The 24,328-nt window shown below is 40.6% G+C and overlaps 1 protein-coding gene across 2 annotated transcripts in view; it reads left to right on the top strand.

Annotated features, from left to right (window-relative positions):
* The window catches only part of PTPRN2 (protein tyrosine phosphatase receptor type N2), a 2,289,968-nt gene extending 2,283,694 nt beyond the window's left edge, over positions 1-6,274 (top strand). For both annotated transcript variants that reach the window (XM_086941498.1, XM_086941499.1), the window contains one exon: positions 4,766-6,274. Coding sequence is in view for 1 of the 2 variants with exons in the window: in XM_086941499.1 (XP_086797625.1) it covers positions 4,766-4,837 (72 nt within the window). In the remaining variant the exon portion in view is untranslated. The remainder of the gene's footprint in view (positions 1-4,765) is intronic.
* Positions 6,275-24,328: the final 18,054 nt, after the last annotated feature.

Here is a 24,328-nt window from a genome sequence, read left to right as displayed (position 1 = left end):
GCAAAGATAGTGGTGTAAAGGCTAAAAAACAGGCCCCATCTCAGGAAGACATGGGTTTCTTTAAGGAAAAAGGCATGTCAAAGGAGGCATGGGGAAACGCCATGGGGATTCTGACCCCAAGATTTTTTTACCAGAAGTACTTGAGGGAAAGAATTGGGCCTGGGCAAATTGTAAATTACGTCAGAGTAATTTGCGTAATTTTGAGAATTATGCAATTACACTTCTTACACAAAATACATAAAATGGTGTCATTAAGCAACTTCGCACAATTATGTGCCATTTGTGGTAAAAATTCACAGTTAATGGAGCAATTTGCGGTCACATTTTACAGTGAATGGTGCAATTCGTATTAAGAATTTATTATGAATGAACAGCAAAACAGAACGCTAACAGCTGTTGTTTGCAGTGCTGTTCTAATCCATGCTTCCTAGAAGCATGCATTTCAGGCTAGAATATAGTGTGAAACGACATATTTGGATTTCGTGTAGTTACATATAATTTCAAATAATTTTAAAAGGCATATTGCACACATTTTGCTCACCCCCAGAAATAATTGTACTTTCAAAAAGAGCAGTGTTAAACTTTAAGACTCTAAATCTACCATGCCACCAATAATAGAGATCAAGACGTTTAGTAAAGAAACAAAAGCAAAGGAGACCAAGAGAAACCATTGACATTTAACCAACGTCAAGCTGAGGAAGTTTATAAACCACAACCTTCAAAACCCAAACAGAAGGTTCACTGTAAGGAGTCATCCAAACCATAAGAACCGATATCTGAGAGTGAACAAGGTTATAAGGATAGGGATAGATTCACAATAGATTTAGGTTATGATTTATAGAGTGTTTCTCTTCGCAGTTGGTTAGCCATGAGCAATCAGAAACAACAGACGGAAAAAAGGTTCAAGAAAACAGAAAGTTTTACAGCTTCCCTTAAATCAAGTGATTGAAATTTGTTCATCTTCTGTGGAAGATAATTTCAAAGACAGGGCGCTTTATTTGAAAAAAACTTTGCCACTAGAGTAGCTCCGTCCATCACCACCCCCTTATGTACTGCTTTTGGCCGCCATAAGTGTGGCAGGGTATGCTCAGACGTGAGTACCTTGCTCATTTTGCCACTGGATTCAAGCAAGCCGGGCTGAAGACGGCTGAAATTCCAGAAACCGGTCCTCGGAAGCTTGTTTCCGGTCCAGGGAAGACGTGGCTTGGCAGTTCGGGCTCGACTGTTCCCATGAGGCAAAGGGTCAGACTGATTTACATATAGCCATGTCTGAACTGAGGTGGCAGAGTGGGCTAAAGAACGGTGATGGATTAAACCCAGATCTTTTGACTGGGTGTGAGTGTTTGATTGATTAAGATGCTCCGTCCATCACCACCCCCTTATGTACTGCTTTTGGCCGCCATAAGTGTGGCAGGGTATGCTCAGACGTGAGTCCCTTGCTCACTTTGCCACTGGAGTCAAGCAAGCCGGGATGAAGACGGCTGGAATGCCAGAAACTGGTCCTCGGAAGCTTGTTTCCGGTCCAGGGAAGACATGGCTTGGCAGTTCGGGCTGGACTGTTCCCATGAGGCACAGGGTCAGACTGATTTGCATATAGCCATGTCTGAACTGGGGTGGCAGAGTGGGCTAAAGAACGGTGATGGATTAAACCCAGATCTTTTGACTGGGTGTGAGTGTTTGATTGATCCAGATGCTCCGTCCATCACCACCCCCTTATGTACCACTAGAGTAGCGTTGACAGAACGGGGCACATTTAAAGAAAGAGGCAATAGACTGAATATGCCTTGTAGGGATTTATCTACAAAGTCTTTGTAAAATCATAGAAGATACATTTCCAAACAAGGAGATATCACAGTGTTGTGGGTGGGGAGCTAGTTTAGCTCATGGAAGATGGGTGAAGCACAGTAATATCAGGGAGCACTAATCACCAGTCTGACAGCTTGATTTTGTATTGCCTGAAGTTTATTAAGAAGGGATTTTTTACCTCCAGAAGCAGACTATTACCATAGTCCAGGCATGCTCCAGTAATGGCAGAAATGCAGTCTTTTACAAACCAAAGGAAAGAACGGTAATAAGCTATGAAGGTATCTCAGGAGGAAGGAACAAGATGATACTACTGTTGAAACTTGACAGTCCATCTGCAGCAAGGCATTAAATTGACTTCACAAATTTTGAATTATTGTGTCCAAAGTCTGGGTGCCAGAAAGAGAGGTGACTATGCGGCTGATTTTCACCAACCACGATTTTCATTTTTACTGGTGTTCTGCTTAAGCCAGTGGGCACTCATCCGGCTATAAAGCAATTTAATTATTGGTTTTGTTGTCTTGAGGATTGTTACTGAGTCTCAACAGAAGGCGAATGTTGTTGGCGTATGTATATATTTCAACACCGAAGGACCTATAAATATTCAAAAGGTACCGAAATTTGACTGAACCGTGTGGTACAAAACAGGAGGACATGGCAGGTGAGGAACAAAATTTTGCAAGCAATGCTGGTTGTGACCTATTTCATAAAAATGACATAAACAATAAAATATGGAGTCTTGAAGACGTTGATGGTCCATAGTGTAAAATGCCACTGGAAAGTCTAAAAGGTAAGAGTGTTACTGTGACCCTTGACTGTTTCTAGGAGCAAATGATCCACAACAAACCAGTAAGGTTTATTCTAAGCTACAGTTTGGGTGAGAACCCATTTGGGAGTCATCTAGGATGGAATTCGCCTCAAGGTATTGAAAATATATTTACCAACAGCATGGTTGCTGCTGTTGTAAGAAGGGTAATAGGTTTGTAAATAGAAGTTAACAAAGGCTCGAGATATATTTTCTTCAGAAGAGAATTAATAATGGCCCTCTTACAGTCCTCCAGGACCATACCAGTAGGGAGAGAGGAATGAAAATATCAGGAAGCAGGAGCAAGACATTTTTTCAGAGTAGAAAGAAATTTACCTGGCATGAGATCAAGCGAGGACCCAGATCAGCAACATTGTAAAAACTGTAGGGATACATGTGGGTACAGTAATGAAAAGGAAGACCCCACGGAAATAGGAGACTCATTAACAAACTTAAAGTTGACTCTGGGACTGATGTATTGATAATAGAAAGACAAATATTGTCAATTTTATGCATAAAATAAATAGCCCATTGATCACAAAAATCATGTGAATGAACAGTGTTCTTTGCAGTATTATCCTGACTAGCAATCTAGTTTATGATTTGAAAGGCTGCTCATGTTGATTGTTGCATGCTTTACAAAGTCGATCAGTAAAGTAGGTACTTTAAGCCCATGTGATAACAACTTTGCAGTCAGAAAGAGAGTTTCCTTAGATTACTTTCAGTTTTGGATCATAATCCTATTTCCAGAGATGTCGAGCTCCTTGATTATTTTTATTTAAACTAAAAATATGTCATTAAAGCAAGGGGGGCTTTGGTGGAGGATTTCATCCATTTAGGCTTTTCTGTTTCTACTGACTTGACAAATATATTAAAATCATGGAATGATAAAAAGTGTATTTATCAGAAAAATTAGAGCAACCCTCATCTGTTTTCTACATCACGAGGGAAAAGAGAGACTACTATGTATTTGAAGAGATGTTATTCCAGTTGTGCATCCTCACCACATTTTCTCCATATGCTAAGGAAGTTGTTATTCCCTTACTCTTTAGGCTTTGAATGTATACGTAGGTCATACCAAGGAGCATCAAATAAACAATCAACTTTTTGTGGGTCCACCGGGGAAAAAAAAGAGAAGGTTGTGCATAAAAGGACCTTGTTGAGGTGAATAATCCTCTGCATTAAGATCTGATATGCACTGGCGAAGAAGCATTATCAGAAAGGTCTGAGAGCCTCTACCACTGCTTTGGCATGCTGAGTGCCTGTCCTTGACCTCTATTAGGCTGTGACATGGGCATCAAAGCTTACGTTCACCAAGCACTGCTGCTTTGACAACAAGGTCCGACAGAAAGAATATTTCACCTGCTCAGTTTTGATAAACTTTTTGGGTAGAGCCCACTCCACAGACCCTCCACCTTTGGAAGGTACTGCTTTGGTATCTGTTCTAAGATGGGTAATCTGTGGTTAGAGGTATTCTTCGGGAGATCAAATGACTTACTTTCGAGAATGCTGCTTCAGGTGTACACTCTGACCACAGGTAGCTCATTGCACTTCCACTTCCCCATTCTGAGGAGTAGGTCTCTTTTTGACATTTAAAAAGTTAGTCTTCAGCACACTGTAACCAACAATTGATAATGTTGTTTGTCTGAGGGTGTGAAAAGGGAAAAGACTCGAAACGGACATCAGCACGCAGAGGTAGTGCTTAGATGCAGTTCTTTTCCATCACTTCAGGGTCAAGGTCGATATGGAGCCTAAGCAGAATGGCACAACACCACTTTGCAGCACACAGGAATACTCTGGTCCAATCTGGCACCTGGTGGAAATTCTTAGGTCAGCAATCTAGAGTTAAGTAGAGTTTTCACCAGAAAATATTTTGCCGTAGGTAAGTAACTAGTTGTTTCTTCTCCATCAATGAATTTTTGTTTGAAAACCACACCAAGATGTATGGGGAAACTGTTGATTTATCAACGAGTTTGCATTGATCTCAAAAGAGGTCTGTTGTCTGAAACAATCAATCTTCAATTCATTTTTAATATATTTTCATACCAAGTTCATAGCAACTATGATTTTCAAATATGTAATGTGTTAGATTTGTATGAAGAAACATGTTACTTGGATGAAATAACTATTTTCCTAATTTCTTTCTTTGCTTTATAGGAGCAGTTTGAGTTTGCTTTGACGGCAGTTGCAGAAGAAGTGAATGCAATTCTGAAAGCCCTTCCTCAATGAGCGTTCTATTCTCCACAAAGCTCCTCAAGGAATTGTCCCGATTTTCTTAATCTGTCAGTCTCTGTGAATTCTGTTGGAACCTGTGCCCCAACCTTAACTGTATATCATCTATTGTAACCTCATAGAAATAGCATTCGTAGTGGCTCTGTAGCCCAGTACAGTTCAACAGTCGAAACGTGCTTGTGTTCTTTAAAAGAAACAACATTTGCATTGAAACCCCAATGTAAAGGAATGAGCAGGATATCTGCTTACTTTAGGACCTTAGAGAACTGACTTTTCTCAAATCCCACATTGATGTTTTTGATTCCAAATCAGTATGAACTAACAGCACAAATTGCAAACATTCAGCAAACCCCACAAGTGTTCTTTTACATTTTTTAATTTTTGGAACAGCTGAATTAGTGGTTTTGAGGGAAGTCTTAGGACTATTTTTACAGAATAAGCATGAAAGAGATGTTTCTCCTTTCTTGCCTTTGTCACAAAGAGAAAAACACCTCTTCAATTTCAGCTTGTGAACACTGCCCACTGTGCACTACATGCAGTTCAGCTTTGCGTATGAAGGTGGCCCATGAAAGGAACAAAACATGATATAGAAGTAAATAGACTTGCAAGGTTAGCACAACTGGTACAAGTGACCCTCACTTCTGAAGATTTTTCAGCTTATTTTCTAATGGTCTGAATATAGAGATGGAAATTGACCCCATTTCTTCAAATGTGTTTTCATACCTTGAGTGTAGCTTTCTGAATGGACAGCTGTTGTTTAACAAAATGAAGCACAATGTTTCATCCATCTGTTCCTGTCTATCTTGTGATGCCACACATCGTACGTTCAATACAGAAAATGATATTCACATTAAAACAATCAGAATTACTGCAGAGTAAAGATTCCCTGTATTGTCTATAACCAGTTCTGTGTTTGTGGGAATAATGGATGAGTTCAAAGTCTGGATAAAGTAATGTTTTTCATGACAGTTCTAATGCTCAAAATGTATGTTAAATACTCAGTTCTTTATTGAGTTATTACATCAAAGTAATTGCAAAATATAATTCTATGTCTGAATACAGTAATACTTACAATTATGAATAGAGTTCCTGTAATTTCTCAACGAAATAAGCACATTGGAAATACAGTGTACCATAATGTCTCTCTCTCTTGGTAAAGAAATACTTGGAGTTATAATTTTTTCTGTTATTGTGCCAATCGATCCTTCTAGTTTTAAGATTGTGAATCAATAGTGTCATTAGTTTTGTTCTTACTTCCCTGCTTGAACTTGATTGAAATCAACAATTATGAAAGTGCCCATTCACTCTTTGTGAAATGTTTCATGGTCATTTTAAATGGATCCAGGTATGAGTGGTATGTTCAGAATCAGCTAGAAAATTTCAGCTTTTTTTGATGTTCAAAATAGAAATTTCATTAAAAAAATCTGCAACATAGTTGGACAGTTGTCTCACTCAACGTGTTCGTACTTACAATTCATTCATCTGGTTATTCATGTTTGTTGCACAATTTACAGTTGTCCTGTATTAAGGACAATTAATGTTTAAGTTTACATACCTAAAACACATAATCAATCTACAATGGTTCATTTCATTCCGTGTATGGATCTGGTTCTGTGAAATACAAGATATATAAAGGATTATGTCTTTTTATATAACATAGAAATCATTGTAAGAGGCATCTAAGATAGTGTGGGTCTTGAATATCCAGTACTCATATCAATATACATTATTATCGTAGTCAAAATATTGAGGTAAAAAATATAAACAGGTCAGTATGTATCGGTTTTCTATACCTAACTCCACATCTGTGTACCATCATGAAATCTATATTTTCATAGTATGTAGATGTGGAGTTAAGAATAGCAAATCTTTACTTAACTATATTGAGCTACCTTTCAATATTTGTATCCTCGATATTTTGGCTATGATAGTATATATATATCACAATATTCGTGTACTCGATTTTCCAGACAACAACCATCTAACACAATCATGGTTCATTCTTATTTATTGTAAAATATATTATGAGGTTGAAAGATGAATTTCCCTCCATTCCCTTTTCTCCTAAATGACATAAATGACAAAAGCTGACTCAGTCAGTGACTGGGACCGCATTGGACTCATTAACAGTGCTTGTTAAATGTCCTCATATTGATTCTAGTCCACTTGTTTATCATGAAACAGAAGACAGCCTGTGATGGATGAGAATATTGGGCTTCAATTATTGTCCATCCTAATAGTCCGGTATTATGTTCTTAGTCTCAGTCCACCACATCACATTCTGTGATGAGAATATAAATGGACCCATTGTGAAGGTCTATGGGACATACTCAAAGTCCTCTGCACAACTCTCAGTTTTGAATTTTTTTGGTTAAAGGGTTTCCGCTGTAGGGTAAAATCCTAGTGCATTCTCTATGTTTTGGATGAATATATACAATCAATTAACTTAGAGTTAGCAGATATCTGTAGCCTTTTCATTCTATGTTTTTTCGGGGTGATTCTTTCACTTGACTTCTTTCCATAATGTTGCATATGAAGTCATATTAACTATATCTGCTAACATTCCAGTTTCAAGATATGCTGTGGTGTACCATGGTAAAGTGGCATTTACACTTTAAAATATATTAATTATTTGGTCTTGCAATGCTTCTACCACCAAAATTAAATGACCACCACTCTATTTCACTGATTCACAATGATATACCTTTTGCTCAAATGATAATCCTCTGCTTCGCTGTTGCGGTATGAGTAAAATACGGTAGATTGCACTAGTACTGGTGGAATTCAGCACCAATGTTCTAGAAGACATATATCTTATTGTTGCCAATGCAGTTTTGAACCAAACTTTGCACCAATATGTGGACTATGTGGATCAAATATATCATTTTACACAGTTGTGAATATTGTATTTACACTTGTCAGTTAATGCAAATACTGGTTTAAAATTGAGTAATTAAATCTTTTAACTCAGAACACTAGTGCAAAATAACACTGGTACTTGCAATTTATATAATTGTAATGCTGGTCTTAATTTTAACTTTGACTCACATTTTAATAGAAGCTTTTTCTTATGTCACATGATGTTGATGCCCAAAGGTTTTCAGTGGCCAGGAGCAAGCATCAAACATCATATCGTTCTTTACATCTCTTCTTTCATTGAAGTTTTATGTGCTGAAGAAAAGGACTTGTTGCATTGTACAACTCTTAATGATGAGGAGACTGTCAATCCGGTGACGAACTTCTTGCTACTAGCAAGCTGTGACTTACATTGATCTCCATGTATTCCTAGTAGGTTCAAAGCTTTTGAAATTGTTTACAAAATATTAGTCTTGGGTCTATGCTATAGCCATATTGCAAGTTCTAATGATGTTGGATATGTCCTCTTCAAAATATGTAATAGTCATGCAAGGTTGCATATGTTTCCAAGTTAGCAGTTATTGAATTGCCAAAGTGGGGAATGAGTGTATTATTAATTTCTTGTCAAATGACTCTCCAAAAAATATGTAGGAAACTACAAATGTAGATACGTTCAATGCTAGATTATTTTAACAAGTGAATAAAACCCCTTCCGAGAAGTACCAGAAAGCACAATGCTCCTAATGCTTCTTAAGTCAATAACAGATCTCACTTCTTGAGAAGTTTCTTTGGCTTTGTCGGCATGGTCACCGGTTTTCAAAGATCATTCACTTAAGTAGCTTGCAAAATCATGTTACACCTATCCCTGTAGCTCTCTGAAACAGCTGTCACCCAAATATTTTCCCTACATGGATAATCAAGATCACTTAAGTCAATTTATTGCATTCTGTGAATATATAATTAGAATTAGGAGGAAAACGTTCCTGTATTGGACAGCTTGTATCTTAAGAATTTGCTGGCATCTATATGCTTGCATTCATGGAATCTTAGGGTGCAAGGTATGTCTTAAAATAATGGAACACTATTATTATTATGAGTTAAGTTCTATATTTTTAGTGAAATACTGCAATCATTTCAGGAAATTGTAAGAGTGCTTTCAGTTAATTCTCTGTAGTGCCAGCAAAATCTGTGTACGATCTTTGAACAAATGACTAGAAATACAAGTAAGGCCATATTAAACATAAATTGATGAGATTCAAATGTGGAGGTTTCTGAGAAAAAGAGAGAACTGACAATGCATGAAAGATAATTAAGGTTAGATATTAATGGCAGAGAGATGTAAGAAAATGTTTATTAGCAAGTAATTAAATCATATAAATACCCAACAGTTACGTAATTAACATATATAGCTTTCAATAACATTGGACCTATAAAATGTTCAATAAAATACTCGTTGCAGTAAAAAAAAAACACACGAAACAAAGAAGCAGCTAATACTGGCAACTCATAATTATTTCAATGAGTACATTTATCCTCTTATACTTTACTAAGATGTTCTCTCTAAAAAAGAATTCTTGCTTCCTCAGTTATAATAATGAGGTGTTGGGAAGTCTGAAGTAGCTGACATGTAAACCATTCCATGTCTGATTACCATTTATTGTAAATGGATGACAAATGATTCAGGTTCTGTTTCCATATGTATTCAAGCAAACTGCATTGGGGAATTTGATTTATTTGGATGAGAACATCTCCCTAACTATGGTGAACCTGTGGTCATTGGTCAGTATTGCAGAGTTTCCTCTGACTAATATGTCTTCTGTTTGAAATTATGATGCCTCTAATTCTCATTAACTGTCAATCAATTGAGAAAATTACAAGGATTTCTACCCCTCACGATTAGAAAATGCATCATATTTAAGTGCATTATCTAGTTCGAAGTGGGAGGATTTTTAAAACAGTCAAAGGAGAAATGACACATTTGCACAACCACAAGAAGCACAAAATATTTAGCAACAGTTTAAACTTTGCCTGTAAAATGTTCCATATCATGGATGAGTACTGAAAATATTCCGGAATAACCAACCTACTATTTGTCATGATGGCCTTTATTGCTGCAATTGCATACAAAGGTAGTTCCAGAGCATAACGCATTCCAGTGTTAACCATATCTCATAGGTCAGTGGACTGTTGCATCCACTGCAGAGATCCAGCTGGACCCCCATGGTCAGATGTTTATGTCTCAGCGGATCCACTCAGTCTTTAATCCTTCAGAGATTTCAATGCGTTTTGCTCATATACAGCCTGATTCACGAACGGGCCGTTTTGCGAGGCTCAAATAGCGAATCATAAGGAATCGCTATTTGAGACTCGCAAAACGGTATTCATGTAGGAATCGCAATATTAATTGCGATTCCCACTGATTCCTTATTTGCGATTAGCTAATTGCGATTAGCTAATCGCAAATAAGGAATAACTCCCCATGCATTCCTATGGGCCAAAAGGCCCATAGGAATGCATGGGGAGTCATTCCTCATTTGCGATTAGCAATTAGCTAATCGCAAATGAGATTGCGAGTACAAGGGTGCCAGTGGTGTCCAAAGGACACCATGTAGCACCCCTGCAATGGAAATTAACACAGGTGTTGCACACACACATGTCCAAAGGACATGTGTGTGTGTAACGTGCAACTCAGAAAAATGCATTTAAATGCATTTTTCTGAGTTTTCGCAATTTACCACGAGGTTTGACCTCGCGGTAAATTGCGGCCCAAAATTGCGATTTCGCAATTGTAAAATGGATGATGAATTACATTTAAGGAATCTCAAATAGAGATTCCCTAAATGTAAATCCTCGCAAATATGCGAATTAGCATATAGCGATTTTTGCATTTGGGATGTTGAATCCCAAATGCAAAAATCGCACTCGCAAAGGGCCAGATTCTCAGAATCTGGCCCTTTGCGAGCGCTATTTTCATTGATGAATCGGGCGGATAGATCCCCAAACCTTCCAATGGAATGACAGCAACATTTTAATTCTTCAGCAAGCAGAAAATTAATAAAAATTCATGTCTCATAATCTCCAGAAGAAAACGATTTCATTACAGCCTATATTGTAGGAAACCAATCAAAGTTTATGTGCGTTATATTTTACATTTTATTTCTAGCTAATGATTCAGTAAACCAGTGTGGAAATCAACAGTTCAATATAGAATGTGTAAATTAGCGTATTTTGTGAACTTAAAGAAATAGCTAACAGTTGTTCACTGGAGCCAAAAGGGCTATTCAAAGTGTATTCAAATGTTAGCATTACAAAAACCCATTTTTCAGTTGATCATCTTATCTATTGAAGCGTTGTCATTTTATATAATAATATTTTATTTTCCTTAGGAATCCAGCGAATCACTATACCAGCAGCAACTTACTTATTTGAATATGTTTTTTGCATACTGTATTTGAAATCTGTATTTGAAATCTTCCCATCAAATTCTTTAAAATGATTTCATATTTTATATGTATATAGCAAGGAAATAGATCATATAAAGTATTTTGTTCTACCTCTGTACAAATCTCACTTGTGAATAAAGTCATGTTGTGTGTGGAGTATTATGAATATTGCAAAGTATTTCAGTTTGTTGAATCTCTTTGCTCATGTTTCTTCATACTTCTTTTCTGAGATAAATAATTCAAGAGGGAGAGGTCAGGGAACTTCTGCATGGTGGTGAAAATTGCTGCCAGAATGTGGAGGGGGTCATAAAGGTGGTGAAGGGAGAAAGTCGGTCTGAGAGATGAAAACAGCTGGACTGGAGAGCCGAGATCACTGGGAAGATGACAACTTAAAATTAAAAAGGATAGCACGTAAAGAATGAAGGAATAGGAGACTGTGGGCTGTATATGTGGAAAGACAAAGTTATACTGAAATGCACAAAGGGACCTGTAGGTCATTGCAAAAAATACACAAAACACAAGACCTTATCTTTTCACCCAAAAGTTCATCTGTAGAACAAACAAACATACCTATTAGATGCAGTATAAGGCTTCAAGGTAATCTGGGGGAGAGGATGTAGTCTTACGGCTAGAGTGGTCGACCTCGAAGCTGGGGAACCGGGTTCGAGTCTCGGCAACGACGCACAACATCCTGTGATTCTGGGCAAATCACTTAATCTCCCCATGCCTAACAAAAATGAATGTGTCCATCAGTAACGAAACTGGTGCTCATGTAAAGGGCTCTGATACCTGATTTCTCGGGTCTAGTTTGCGCTATATAAAACTCAAAAAAAAAAAAAAAGGAAGGTAGAGGAATAGATAACCTGCAAAATAGGACGCAGTGAGGATGGGATTGAATAGGAGACTGTGGGATCAGGATGAATGGAATGCAGAAAAGAACATTCGGAAGGGTTGTATACGTGGAAAGACAAAGTCATACTGAAATGCACAAAGGGACCTGAAACTCATTGCAAGAAATACACAAAGCACAAGACTTTATCTTTTCACCCAAAAGTTCATCTGTAGAACAAACAAACATACCTATTGGATGCAGTATAAGGTTTCAAGGTAATCTGGGGGAGAGGATGTAGCCTTACGGCTAGAGCGGTTGACCTCGAAGCTGGGGAACCGGGTTCGAGTCTCGGAATTGACGCTCAACATCCTGTGATTCTGGGCAAATCACTTAGGGGGATATTAGCAAGGCTGGTGATATAATTATCGCCGCTTTAGCATCCGTTTTTGGGTGAAAAGCGGCGATAATTATATCATCAAGGACACGCTAGCACGAGTTTCCTTGATGTAGAGCCCGTTTTTTCACAGCATCACATCGCTAATGAGATGCAAAGAAGGCGTGGCTGTGAAAACAACACATGTTAATATTGTGAAGGCAGCTTCGCGATATTAACAAGGAGGTGCAGCTATAAAAAAAATCGCGCTACCTCAGCCTTAACTCAGGAATTTAACGTCTGTTAAATTCCTGACTAAGGCATACTTATAGTGGGAGATGGATTATACTGATATGACCAAAGGGTCGTATTAGCAATGTTATAGCTGTTTTCAATGGAACATTGCTGGAAAACCAGCGATATTCCATTGAAAACACTGCTATCCCTGAAATATTATCGCATAGCGCTATGCGTTGTAAATATAGCGCTACCATGTCGATAATATTCAGCGATAATATTTCTATCACTATGTACGGCCAGCGATAAATATCGCTGGCCGTTGATAATATGCCCCTTAATCTTCCCGTGCCTAACAAAAATGAATATGTCCATCTGTAATGAAACTGGTGCTCATGTAAAGCGCTCTGATACCCGCTTTCTCGGGTCTAGTTCGCGCTATATAAAACTCTAAAAAAATTTTTTTTAAATCTAAACACTTTGGTCTTGTCTGAATCCCAAAAAGGGTGCAATTGGAATTACTGTAACTCAGACATTTACCATCTGCTCTAAGCAAGAGGGAAAGGTAAAGGAATCCTGTCTGAGGTGGGGAAGAGAGAAGAATGAAGAGAGTGTAGGGGAAAGGAAATAATGTTGTCTGGGAGATGGGGATATTACATGTACCTCCTGGCATAGAGATCGGACTGCATTGCAGGCATTGCCGAAAGTGATTTTGTCAGTTAAAGGTTTTAGCTGGTAAAGTCGAACCTAGTGTTCCCAAACCAGAAAAATCCAGGGCTGGGAACACTACCCATCTCATAACTATGCAGAAAGGAATTCCCCATGGAAATCCCACCCTGCACAACAAGAAAATTGGGAACTGAGTAATGTAAATCTCCCAGAGTATAAAAAGCAAATAATTCTCCAAAAGGTTTGTGATGTGTGATACCCAATGTGTGTACGGGGACAATGTGGGCCGCAACACTGATTTGCACCCTCCACAATGGTATGCATTAAGAACACTGCCTAACATGTCAGTTTAATGTGGGGACAGGATTATGCAACTGAATACCTTTTGAATACAAACGGTTAGAAAATGTTGAAAAAGGGACCCGTCTGTTTTAAATATGGAGACAGTTTGTTACCAGGGCCGGACTGGCCATAGCAGGCACCAGGCAAACCCCCAGTGCGCCGCACGGGCAGGGGCCGGTTTTGGGACCCTGGGGCCATTTTTGCAGCATAGTTGCAAAATCGGCCCTGTACCCAAATCGGCCGAAAACCGGCCCGGCAAAGAGCTCGGCAGCACCTCCAACCCCGCCGAGTGCGGAGGGGGGCCGGCCGAGCACTTTGCCAGGGCCGGTTGTGGTTCCCAGTCCGGCCCTGTTTGTTACTGTCATTCCCAAACACAGGGTTGGTTCTAAAAGAATTCTTGGTAAAGAATTATATATGTTCGATTGTGTTTTTGAACAGATTTTTGGGAAATGATCCCAGAAAGCTATTATTGATTACAAACTAGCGCAGTACCCTATGAATTAGAGTTGGTCGTTACTGGCGTAATTTGGTGTAGTGTAATGACACAGCATTATCCAAGAATTACGTGAGATTATGCATGTACAGTAATTCTGCGTTTTGGGGCTATTTCTTAGTGCAAAAATGGGTGCGACGACTCATTTTTGTGCTAAGAAATAACGCTGAATGCAGCAGAACACCATTATCGAGTTCTCATTGTTGTCAAAGGTAGAAAGGGTTATTATTCTTCAGTATAAGGAGGGTGTCTTTTCCTCCTCTGCTTTGAACCCTTAGGCCCTTGAGATTATTTCCCTCTATCCGTTTTCTTCTTAAAATAAAAAAAAATGAGACAGTGTTTCAAGGGGATATATTTGATGAGGTTTCTGTGACTTCCTTGTTGGAAGCACATATAGAGTTTTTCATGTAGTACCCTGAATCTGTTTCCTTTGTATATAGAAAATAACAAGATTGTTTTCATATGCAGTTGCTTTCTTTATTATTTTTTCTAATTTTCTGAAGTTAATGGGATTGCGGTACAGGGTGGAACTCTTGACCACGACACAAAAATCATGCACAGACGATTTTAACTGCATGGGGATAGGGGGAAGAATGTGACTGAGTGCCTCACCATGGACTCTGCATTCAGGACCACAATGCATACAGTAATCCATCCTCTGTGGGCCCTGGTGCCAAGGCATTGGTTAGATCATAGCCAACAGACTCACTCTGCTCCTAAAGCTCCCTCACCATAGACACCGAGTGTGTGCAGTAGACTTTGTAGGCACTAGTACATTTGTTTGAACTTGTAGACTCCCCTCGGGGTGCTGATTTTTGTTTCCTTTTGGCCATCTTTTCTGTGGGAACTTTTATAATTTCCACACCAATGATCCAATTTGGAGCAATAACAACTTCCAAAAAGGCTGCTGAAGAACATCATCAATGCCAGGACTGTATACTGAGCTGGAAAGTGTATGTTAATGTGTGCACTAGAAACAATTCATATTCACAGCCTGTTATGTGGCAGCCAGAACCCAGGAAGCATAAATAATAATAGCTGAGACTTTGTAATCCTCTAAAAGTCTTTAACAAATGTCACACACCTAGGCACTTTTTTATCGCGGTAAGGGGGAATTCTTTAGAAATCATAGGTGATCTTGGTGTTTTTCATTCTTACACATTGCTCTAGTTGTTCCTAATGTAATACTTCTGTGGTACCATGTCCCAATATTTTGATGCTGACAGCAAACCAAGTTCATATGATATTCAACTCTTATTCACCATAAACTACATAATAACTCCTCATTATTGTTAACCCCCATTGGGCTTAGGTGTCTGGAAAAGTAGTTAATTCGATAACAATATTTCATGGTTACCCCCATGTTGAATATCAGATGATTCAATTAATGGTGAGATTTACATGTTTGTGATAAAGGTATGAAAATAGTTTATATCTAGAAGTCACTAGCAAGCAATATGTGATTGGAGTTAAGGACAAGATTGCATGTAGAATGGCAATTGCGTTGAAAAGGGTTTGGTGGGACTGCATATGTGATGGTGTTGTAAATGTGCTGAAGCATATCTGTATGCACACACTATGTTTTATACAGTTTAAGGGAATAGCTTGCAGTATTGATCCAACCTTGGTGTAAAATGACTACCACTCCATCTCTGCCTGTATGTCTTTCATAGTGGATGAGGTTTTCGTTGTGCAGTACCAAGTGCTTTAAAGCTGGAGTGGATATATCTTTAGACCAGGTCACTGTGGTGACTAGGAAATCAGTGTTGTTCCTGGTTTGTGTATGTTATATTCATGCTTGGTGTTGATAAATCAATAGTGTAGCACCTGGTGTGCTGTGAATGTGTTTTGTGTCTTGAGTGTAAATGTTACTGGGATTTGTCACATGGATGGGCAGTGGATTGTGTGTGTCAAAGCTGTGCAGGAACTTTTTTTTAAAAGTGGTTTAGATGTGGGGATCTCTGACCTGCAGTTCTATAACTCATTCAGGTTGAAGTGATACACACATAGTTGAAAGGCAAAATCTTCTGGTGCTTTTTGTTGAGGCTGGGTGAAGACAGAACTTCTGGCAAAGGTCCAGACCCGTTCTGGTACTAACAGGCTCAAACAGAAATGGTGATTGGCAACTTCGGGTCGTTTGTAGGGACTCCCAAGCTCGAGGTCCAAGACAGGGCTTTAAGAGAAAAGGGTGAGTAGTTCCAAAATTGTGTGCCAAACGGGTGCAAAACCCATTGGTTACGTCTTCTAAAAACAGAAAGTTGTAAGAAAGTAAAGATTAGAAGCCAAGCCAGGATCTGGGACAACATTTGATTGAAAATCAGAACTTTCCTATGCTCCTGGAGTTCAGGAAGAAACTCAAGATATACCCACAATACTTTATTCTCCGCCTTTGCTCATTGCTCCATAGCAACCCAGTTGGGTTCTCAAACTGGTTACAAAATGGCAGTGCTTGACCCTCCTACTGATTATCTGCATGAAGCATGCTAACAGGTGTCTTCTTTCACATTATGTGGGGCTCTGCCAACCTTTTTAGGTGGCCTGATGAGGGGGCATAGAAGTGTTAATCTCCGACTGGCCTCATGAGTCCAAAATGGTGGCACCTGACCCTCTTACTGCTTCTTTACCTATAGCATGCTGGCAGGGCTCTCCTCATCTCGCCTTTTGTGAGGCCCTTCTGGCCTTTTGAGGTGCCTGGGGAGAATGGGAGGAGTCACAGAGGAGTGCAAAACACTCAACGTGCCTTTTTTTCAGACTGAGCACCTGGGGTTGTATGTCAGGATATTGTCTATAAGAATATCATTTGATTTAAACATTATGTCCTAAATATCATTTACTAAAATAGCATCCCACTCGTTTGAAGTTTCTATTATTAACTCCAAGGAGGTGAGATTTTTTTAAATGACAGTTAGAACACTATATTACTGTGAAACAATATTCTGATAATGACATTATGCCACCATCCCGTTCCTGGCTCCACAATGATTGCGCTTGCCCTACTTACTGCTTCTCCACTTGGAACAAGCTTCCAGGAATTTCCACTTCTCTGCAGCTGTCATATCCTTGACTGTAGCATTATGGTGCTGAGAAAAATGGGGAACCATACAGTGACCACTCTTTTTCAATAGCTACCTGGGTCAGTTGACTCCCATGAGACAATCCTTTGGAAAGATGGCCTATAACTATATCGGTAATGCACGCATACTGTTTAATCTGCCTCATTTCAGCACTGCTGGCCCATAAAATGTAAGGAACTGTACCTCATAAGTTAAGCACTGTTCAACAAAAATATTATGTGCTGGTTCTCAAAAAGCTGAGATTGATATTTTCATTCCTACTAGTCAGAATTAGTTCTAGAAAAAATCCCTAGCTTGTCCCCCATGATAGAGGGCCTGATTTATATGTTGGATGTAAGGATACCGGGTCTCAATGTGGAAGGAGTATCTTCACTGCCAAAATAATGGCCTGGCTGCCCAATTTAGAAGCTGATGGGACTTCGGTGTAACCATGGTGAAAACTACTCCGTTTCCACCATAGTCACACCCCTTTGAGCGCCCAAAAGAGTAAGGGCTGCCTGAGGTTGACCTCTATGTCCATCCATCTATTGTAAATGAACAGACATAACGGTCAGTTTCCCCTGCCTGTCACCACCAGGAAAACCTTGGCAGTAAGGGGCAGTGAAACATGTCAAAGCCCCCCTCACCAGGGGAGCTAATTCCCATGGTGAGAGGGGCTTGTTTTTTAGGTTTCAAAAAGAAAATCTTGCTCTGTGGTTTTGAAAAGAAAGATACATTTGTCGGACAGCTCCGTCATGTTGACAGAACCATGCATCAAACTTAAAAAAGTGCGAAATTACTGCCGACTTGGCTATCATTTTTAAATATGGCTAGTTGAGTCTCTGTCATGGCAACAGAGTAATTTACTCCATTGCCCTTATGGTCCTAACCCCGACTGCCAATATATAAATTAGGCCATTAGACATCTTAATATTGTCAAAGATGGTAACTTCCATTTGCAGTCACTTAAAATACTTGGAACAACTGCAGTGTGTGGCAATGATAACATTGAGTTTTCAAATGAAGCCTGGTGCTACAGTCATGATCTAATCTCCTCAGAGCCTTAGGGGTTGGATTTCTAACCTCCGTGATGCACAGACTAAGTTCAATGAACCAACCTCAAATTAGTAATCCAGTTGCACACTCGACCCATACACAGCCCACTAAGCAATCCTTGTGGGTAGTGTTTTATGGTCACAATTAGTCCCACTATATTAGTTCAGGTACAGAGCAGAGCTCAAAACCCTCTTTCTTGAATAAAACACACTAAGGGACTGTGACGGAACATAGTTTGAGGTAGGAGCGCCTGGCATAGGGCTCCCGAGCTGCACTGCCTTCTTGCCTACTTGCTGAACTGCCTATACTTACCTATGTTTACCGCACAGTATCATTTTTTATAGAAGAAACAGTGAATTAATACCTTGCACATTAATCTTCACGCTCTGATTATTCCTGTTTTAAAAAGCGCCACGTTCTTTCATTTTTAAACCCAATCACCACTCGCTGCTATCACACGGTACCAGGCTGCGTCTTCCGCGGTCCACCACGGAGTGTTCCGGTTGAGTGGAGGGAAGGCTAAGCAAACCGGAAGTGCTTGTGTGCAACGAGGTCAGTCTCTAGTCTCAAGCACTACTGCATAAAACGCGATGCACACCGCGACGTGCAGTGGACACGCTAAGGGACAGTGACTTGGGAACATAGTTTGAGGTAGGAGCGCCTGGCATAGGGCTCCCGCGCTGCACTGCCTACTTGCCTACTTGCTGAACTGCCTACACTTACCTATGTTTATTGCACAGTATAATTTTTAATAGAGGAAACAGTAAATTAATACCTTGCACATTAATCTTCACTCTCTGATTATTTCTGTTTTAAAAAGCACAGCGTTTGTTCATTTTTAAACCCACTCACCACTCGCTGCTATCACACGGGCACCAGGCTGCGTCTTCCCCGATCCACCACGGAGTGTTCTGGTTGAGTGGAGTGAAGGCTACGCAGACCGGAAGTGGTCTTGTGCAACGAGGTCAGCGCTCTAGTCTCAAGTGCTACTGCATAAAACACGATGCACACCGCAACGCACCAAAGACAAGCCTGTCTGCGCCCATCCGTGCCAGACCGGGCCCAGGTCCAGGAATCTCTGCCCCCCCTCTCTCAGTCCCTATAACCTATACATGGGAATATATTACTTCAAATCAGGCAGACCACAAATCCATCATGCCTCCACTCACTTTCCCCGGAGGAACCATAAAGTTACTGCGCTCACTGCCTGTACAATCTGTCATCAAAGAGAACCCCATTCCCCACTGAGACCCCAGTCAGCATGGCTCTGCTGAATTGCAGATCCCTGCTTAAACACTTCTTGCAAATTTCCATACTTCTTCAGGACACAAAATTGGATATTCTGTTCTTGCCAGAGACCTGGTTGTCCCCAAGCTCCGATCCTGATGCTGTCCAGGCCCTCCCCCAAGATACCTAATTCAGCGCCTCGACAGAGCGTGTTAAACCACCTTTCCTGCCGCATTCTGGACTACACCATCCTAGACTGTGAGAATGCCCACTTTATTATTCAACTCTCCCCCTTAAAACCATTCTCGGGTATCCTCTTGTACCGTCCCCTGGGATCACAGGGACAATTCTGCAGTTTATTGTTGGAAACCATCATTTCATGGGCCAGTACCTCTTCCAACTTCACTCTGCTGGGAGATTTAAACCTCCACTTTGACGATCCATCGGACAAAGTCGCAGGTGAATTAGCACTTGACCTGGCTACCTATCACCTCCACCAGAGCCGTCAAGCCACACATGTAAAAGGTCATCTATTAGACCCTATCTTTTCAAATATCACTGAATTACAAATCAGTGAGTCCCTACCTATCCCGTGGTCAGACCACTTCCTAGTACCATTCACCTGGCAAACCATTATTGAGCTCCCCCATGCACCGGCTCCATGCATTCCAGAACGACCCTGGTCTTAACTTATCCTTGATGACTGGAGACACGAACTAGAACTCACCGTCCCCACATACGACTCAGACCCATTAGTAGCAGGCAAGAAACTCTCAATCTGGATAGAAAACTCGCTGGACCTTGTATTGCCAAGAAAGATCTTACCAAAAAAAAGCGGAACCCTCAAATTCCGTTGGTTCACCCCAGAACTTCGCAACATGAAAAAACAATGCAAAAAACTAGAACGTATTTGGAGGAAAGACTGGGCTAACAACAAAAAAACTGAATAGAGAGTAGCCATCAGGTCCTATAAAGCCTCCCTTAAAACAACCCAGGTGGCCTTCTTTGAAGGAAAATTCAAGCCTCTGCCAACTGATCCAGGGAAGCATTCTGCATTGTTAAAAAAGTTTTGAAAGTCCCAGACCCACCATCCGTCCCCGACCCCTCTGGTCGCAGATGTGAAGAATTGGCAGAATTCTTCTCTACCAAAATTCAAAATATCCTAAAAACCCTCCCAATCAATGACCAGTCATCAGAACACTTTCCCCAGCTCCATCAAGTGACACACCTCACTTAGATTCCTTCTACCCCCTCACAGTGGAGATGCTCCCCCATCTTAGAATCAATTAAAAGTGGTTCCCCTCTAGACCCTACACCTCTCAACATCCTGAAGCTAGTGATATTTATTTATTTATTTATTTATTTATTTAATTTATATGGCGCGTTATAACCACAGGGGTCTCTAAGCGCTGTCTGACCAGATTTACGTGATAGGATGTTACATTCACTTGAAACCAACTGTGCACCTAAGATCTGCTCCATGCTTGTTTAAACAATACAGTTTTTAGTTTTTTTCTGAAGGAGAGTAAATTACTTTCCTTCCTGAGCTCTGGATCCAATTTGTTCCATAAAGCTGGGAGCGTGTTGGAAAACGCACGGCCCCCCACCGTGGTCAATTTGAAGCGGGATTGGGACAGGAGAGTGGCGTCCGACGAACGCAAAGTCCTACCCGGTGTGTAGGGGGATAGTCGGGATTTCAGGTATTTTGGTGCTTTGCCATACTGAGCCTTGTGATACACAGTCCTTTGAAGACAATTCTCTGACGAATTGGGAGCCAGTGCAGCTCCTGCATCAGGGGAGAGGCATGAGCAGTCCTGGGTTTTTCAAATATCAGCCTAGCTGCATCATTCATAACTCCCTGTAGTTTGTCCAGCAGCCGCTGTGGCAAACCTAAATATAGGGAGTTCCCGTAGTCCAGCCTAGCCAAAATTGTGGCTGAGACCACGTGTCTCAAAGTAGGGAATGAGAGTAGGGCAGAGATCTTCCTTAGTTGTCTTAGGAGGCCTATACTGGTGCCCACTACGGTGGCAACTTGTTTTTCCATGGATAATTTATTATCCACATATAGGCCTAAGCTTTTGACTGCGACTGCCGGTTTTGGTGGTGCGCCCAGCTCCCTAGGCCAGAATTTCTCGCTCCAAGGGTTACCCGAGATGGAAATGGGCAATACTTCCGTCTTATCCGGATTAACTTTCAAGGAGTTCTCGGACATCCAATTGACTGTGGTTTTCAATATGTCCTGTAGCCTAGTGGATGCTCCTGGACCATCATCCAGCCGGATGATTATCTGGGTGTCATCGGCATAGTTATACACTAGGCAGTCCATCCTGTTCAGGAGAGCAATTAGTGGCTGCAGGTAGATGTTGAAGAGTAGGGGTGACAAGGCAGAGCCCTGTGGGACCCCACAGGTGATCGGAGCAGGGGTGGAAAGTAGATCACCCAGCTGCACTCGTTGTGTCCTACCCTGAAAAAATGATGTGAGCCATGCATGTGCTGTACCCACGACACCAAAGGATCTCAACCGCGACAAAAGCTGTTTGTGACACACGGTGTCAAACGCCGCGGAGAGATCCAGTAGTATCAGGGCGCTCGGTGTTTTTACATCAGCCCGCGTTCTTAGCTCATCTAGAATGGATAACATAACTAGTTCCGTGCTGTGATTAGCACGGAACCCTGCCTGATTGGTCTCCAGCAGGTTGTTACTCTCTAGATGGCCCGATAGTAGAGCTAACACATGCTGCTCAACCACCTTAGCCAGAAAAGGCAACTGAGAGATGGGCCGGAAATTTTTCAGACATTTTGTGTCTGCACCAGGTTTCTTCAGTAAGGGGATCAGGCGAGCCTCTTTAAAAGCTAAAGGGATCTGTCCTGTGCGAAGAGAAGTGTTCAATAGATGCAGAACCTCTTCCTCTATTCCTGGCATTGCCACCTTGAATATGTCAGGAGGGCAAGGGTCCACCAAGGAACCTGATTTAACTCGGCCCTTTGATTTTAAGTAATTCCTGTTTGGAGATAGGGGATAACTCAGCGATACCCACCATTTACTCGCCCATAACAAACTTAATCAACGCCTCTCTAGGACAGGGCACCGTTCCCCCAACTGGAAAAGAGCCATAGTAAGAGCATTGCTAATAAAAAAACACCTCGATCCCCTGGAGATGGCTAACTATCGGCCCATCTTCCCACTACCAGGACTCAGCAAGGTGGCGGAAAAATTTGTCAACCAACAACTTTCTGCCTTCCTTGAGTCCGGTGGACTCCTACGCTCCTCCCAGACAGGCTTTCGTCCTGGCCAGGGCACGGACACCGCCCTGGTGGCAGTCGTGGAAGAGGCGAGGGAGGATGGGATCTACTACTTTGAAGAACCCATCTCAAGGAAAATAATTTTTTTTTCCAGTTTCTCAAGACAGCGTTCACTCGTTTTCAAAAGGTATTTATAAGTGTGTTGATTGAATCACGGGTGATTGTTTTATATGTGCGTGGACTGCACCAGCGGGAGTTTGTCTTCAGTCAATTTCTTTTTTTTTTTTTTTTAATGCTCATTCTTTTCTTTCCCTGTTTCCAAGAGCTCTTTGGACCCTATTAATGCACCTCTCAGAGTTCTAGAAGCATAAGAAACTACATACTCCTCACCCATATTCTTTTGCAACAGTACAGATCCCAATACCAATACTTGCATCAACAGCTACTATGCAATCTTTACCAACTTCAAATGGTCTTAAGAAAGGAGCATTGACAATTTCATTCGAAGGAGTTCGATTGCAAATCGTTGTTCTTTGTTCCAAACAATTTTTTCATTTTTCTTCAACAGAAATCTTAAAGAATTTTTATTTTTTAGGCATAATCTTTTACAAATTTGCTGTAAAATTCTGTAAGACCTAAAAATGATACCAGTTGTTCTTTTGTGGTTGGAGCAGGAGAATTAGATATACTTTGTATGTGATTAAATTTAGGTTTGATGCCTTGTGAAGAGATCTCATGGCCCAAATATTCCACACTACTTTGTCTAAATTTACACGTGGCAAATTTTAAGGTTAAACCTTTATTCTGTACACATTGCAACACTTTTTCCAAATTCTTGTCATGGTCCTCAAAATCCTTTCCAAAGACTAGAATATCATCCTGGAAGGCAATAGCACCAGTACAACCCTTCAGGACCTCCTTCATGAGTCTTTGGAAAACGGAGGCCGCACTTGCAAGCCCAAAAGGCATGCGACGAATTCGAAACATACCCTCAGGAGTAATAAACGTTGTTAAAAATCTTGATTCCTCATGTAAGACTACTTGATGATAAGCGCTAGCTAAATCAATGGTGGAGAAAACACATGCACCAGATAGCGTAGAAATAAGTTTGTGAATGTGTGGTAACGGATGTCTATAGTCCAAATTTCTTTATTTAGACTGCGAAGGTCCACACATAAACAAAGCTCACCATTGCTTTTAAGGGATAAAACTACTGGCGAAACCCAGGGAGACGATTCAGTTGGTTCAATTATGTTTCTGGCTACTAAATCCGAAAGAATTACTTTCAGCTTGTCACGATAAGCTAATGGTACATTTCTAACTCTATGTCTAATAGGACTAGTGCCGTCTTTTAAAATTATCCTGTGCTGAAAATGAGTAAACTCACCAAGAGTGTCACTAAAAAATAGAAAGAAACTTATTTCTTAATTTAACTGTGAAATCATTATCCTCACAAGGTACCACATACGCCGGAGGTGATGCATTGGGATCAAGCTTGATGCCTAATTCTTGCTGGTGGGGCAAACCAAGAATAGACGCTCCTTTGGTTGAGACATACACTTTCCCTGTGGTTTTCCTATTCTTAAATTCAATATCAGACCGCATAAAGCCATCAAGACTGATTTTATACCCTGAATAGCCACCAGGACGAACATCTGGTGGTA

Source organism: Lissotriton vulgaris, chromosome 10 (genome assembly GCF_964263255.1).
Source record: "Lissotriton vulgaris chromosome 10, aLisVul1.2, whole genome shotgun sequence".
Classification (NCBI taxonomy): Eukaryota; Metazoa; Chordata; class Amphibia; order Caudata; family Salamandridae; genus Lissotriton; species Lissotriton vulgaris.
Note: the sequence above shows the minus strand (reverse complement) of the source record. Positions and strands in the feature narration are given on the sequence as shown.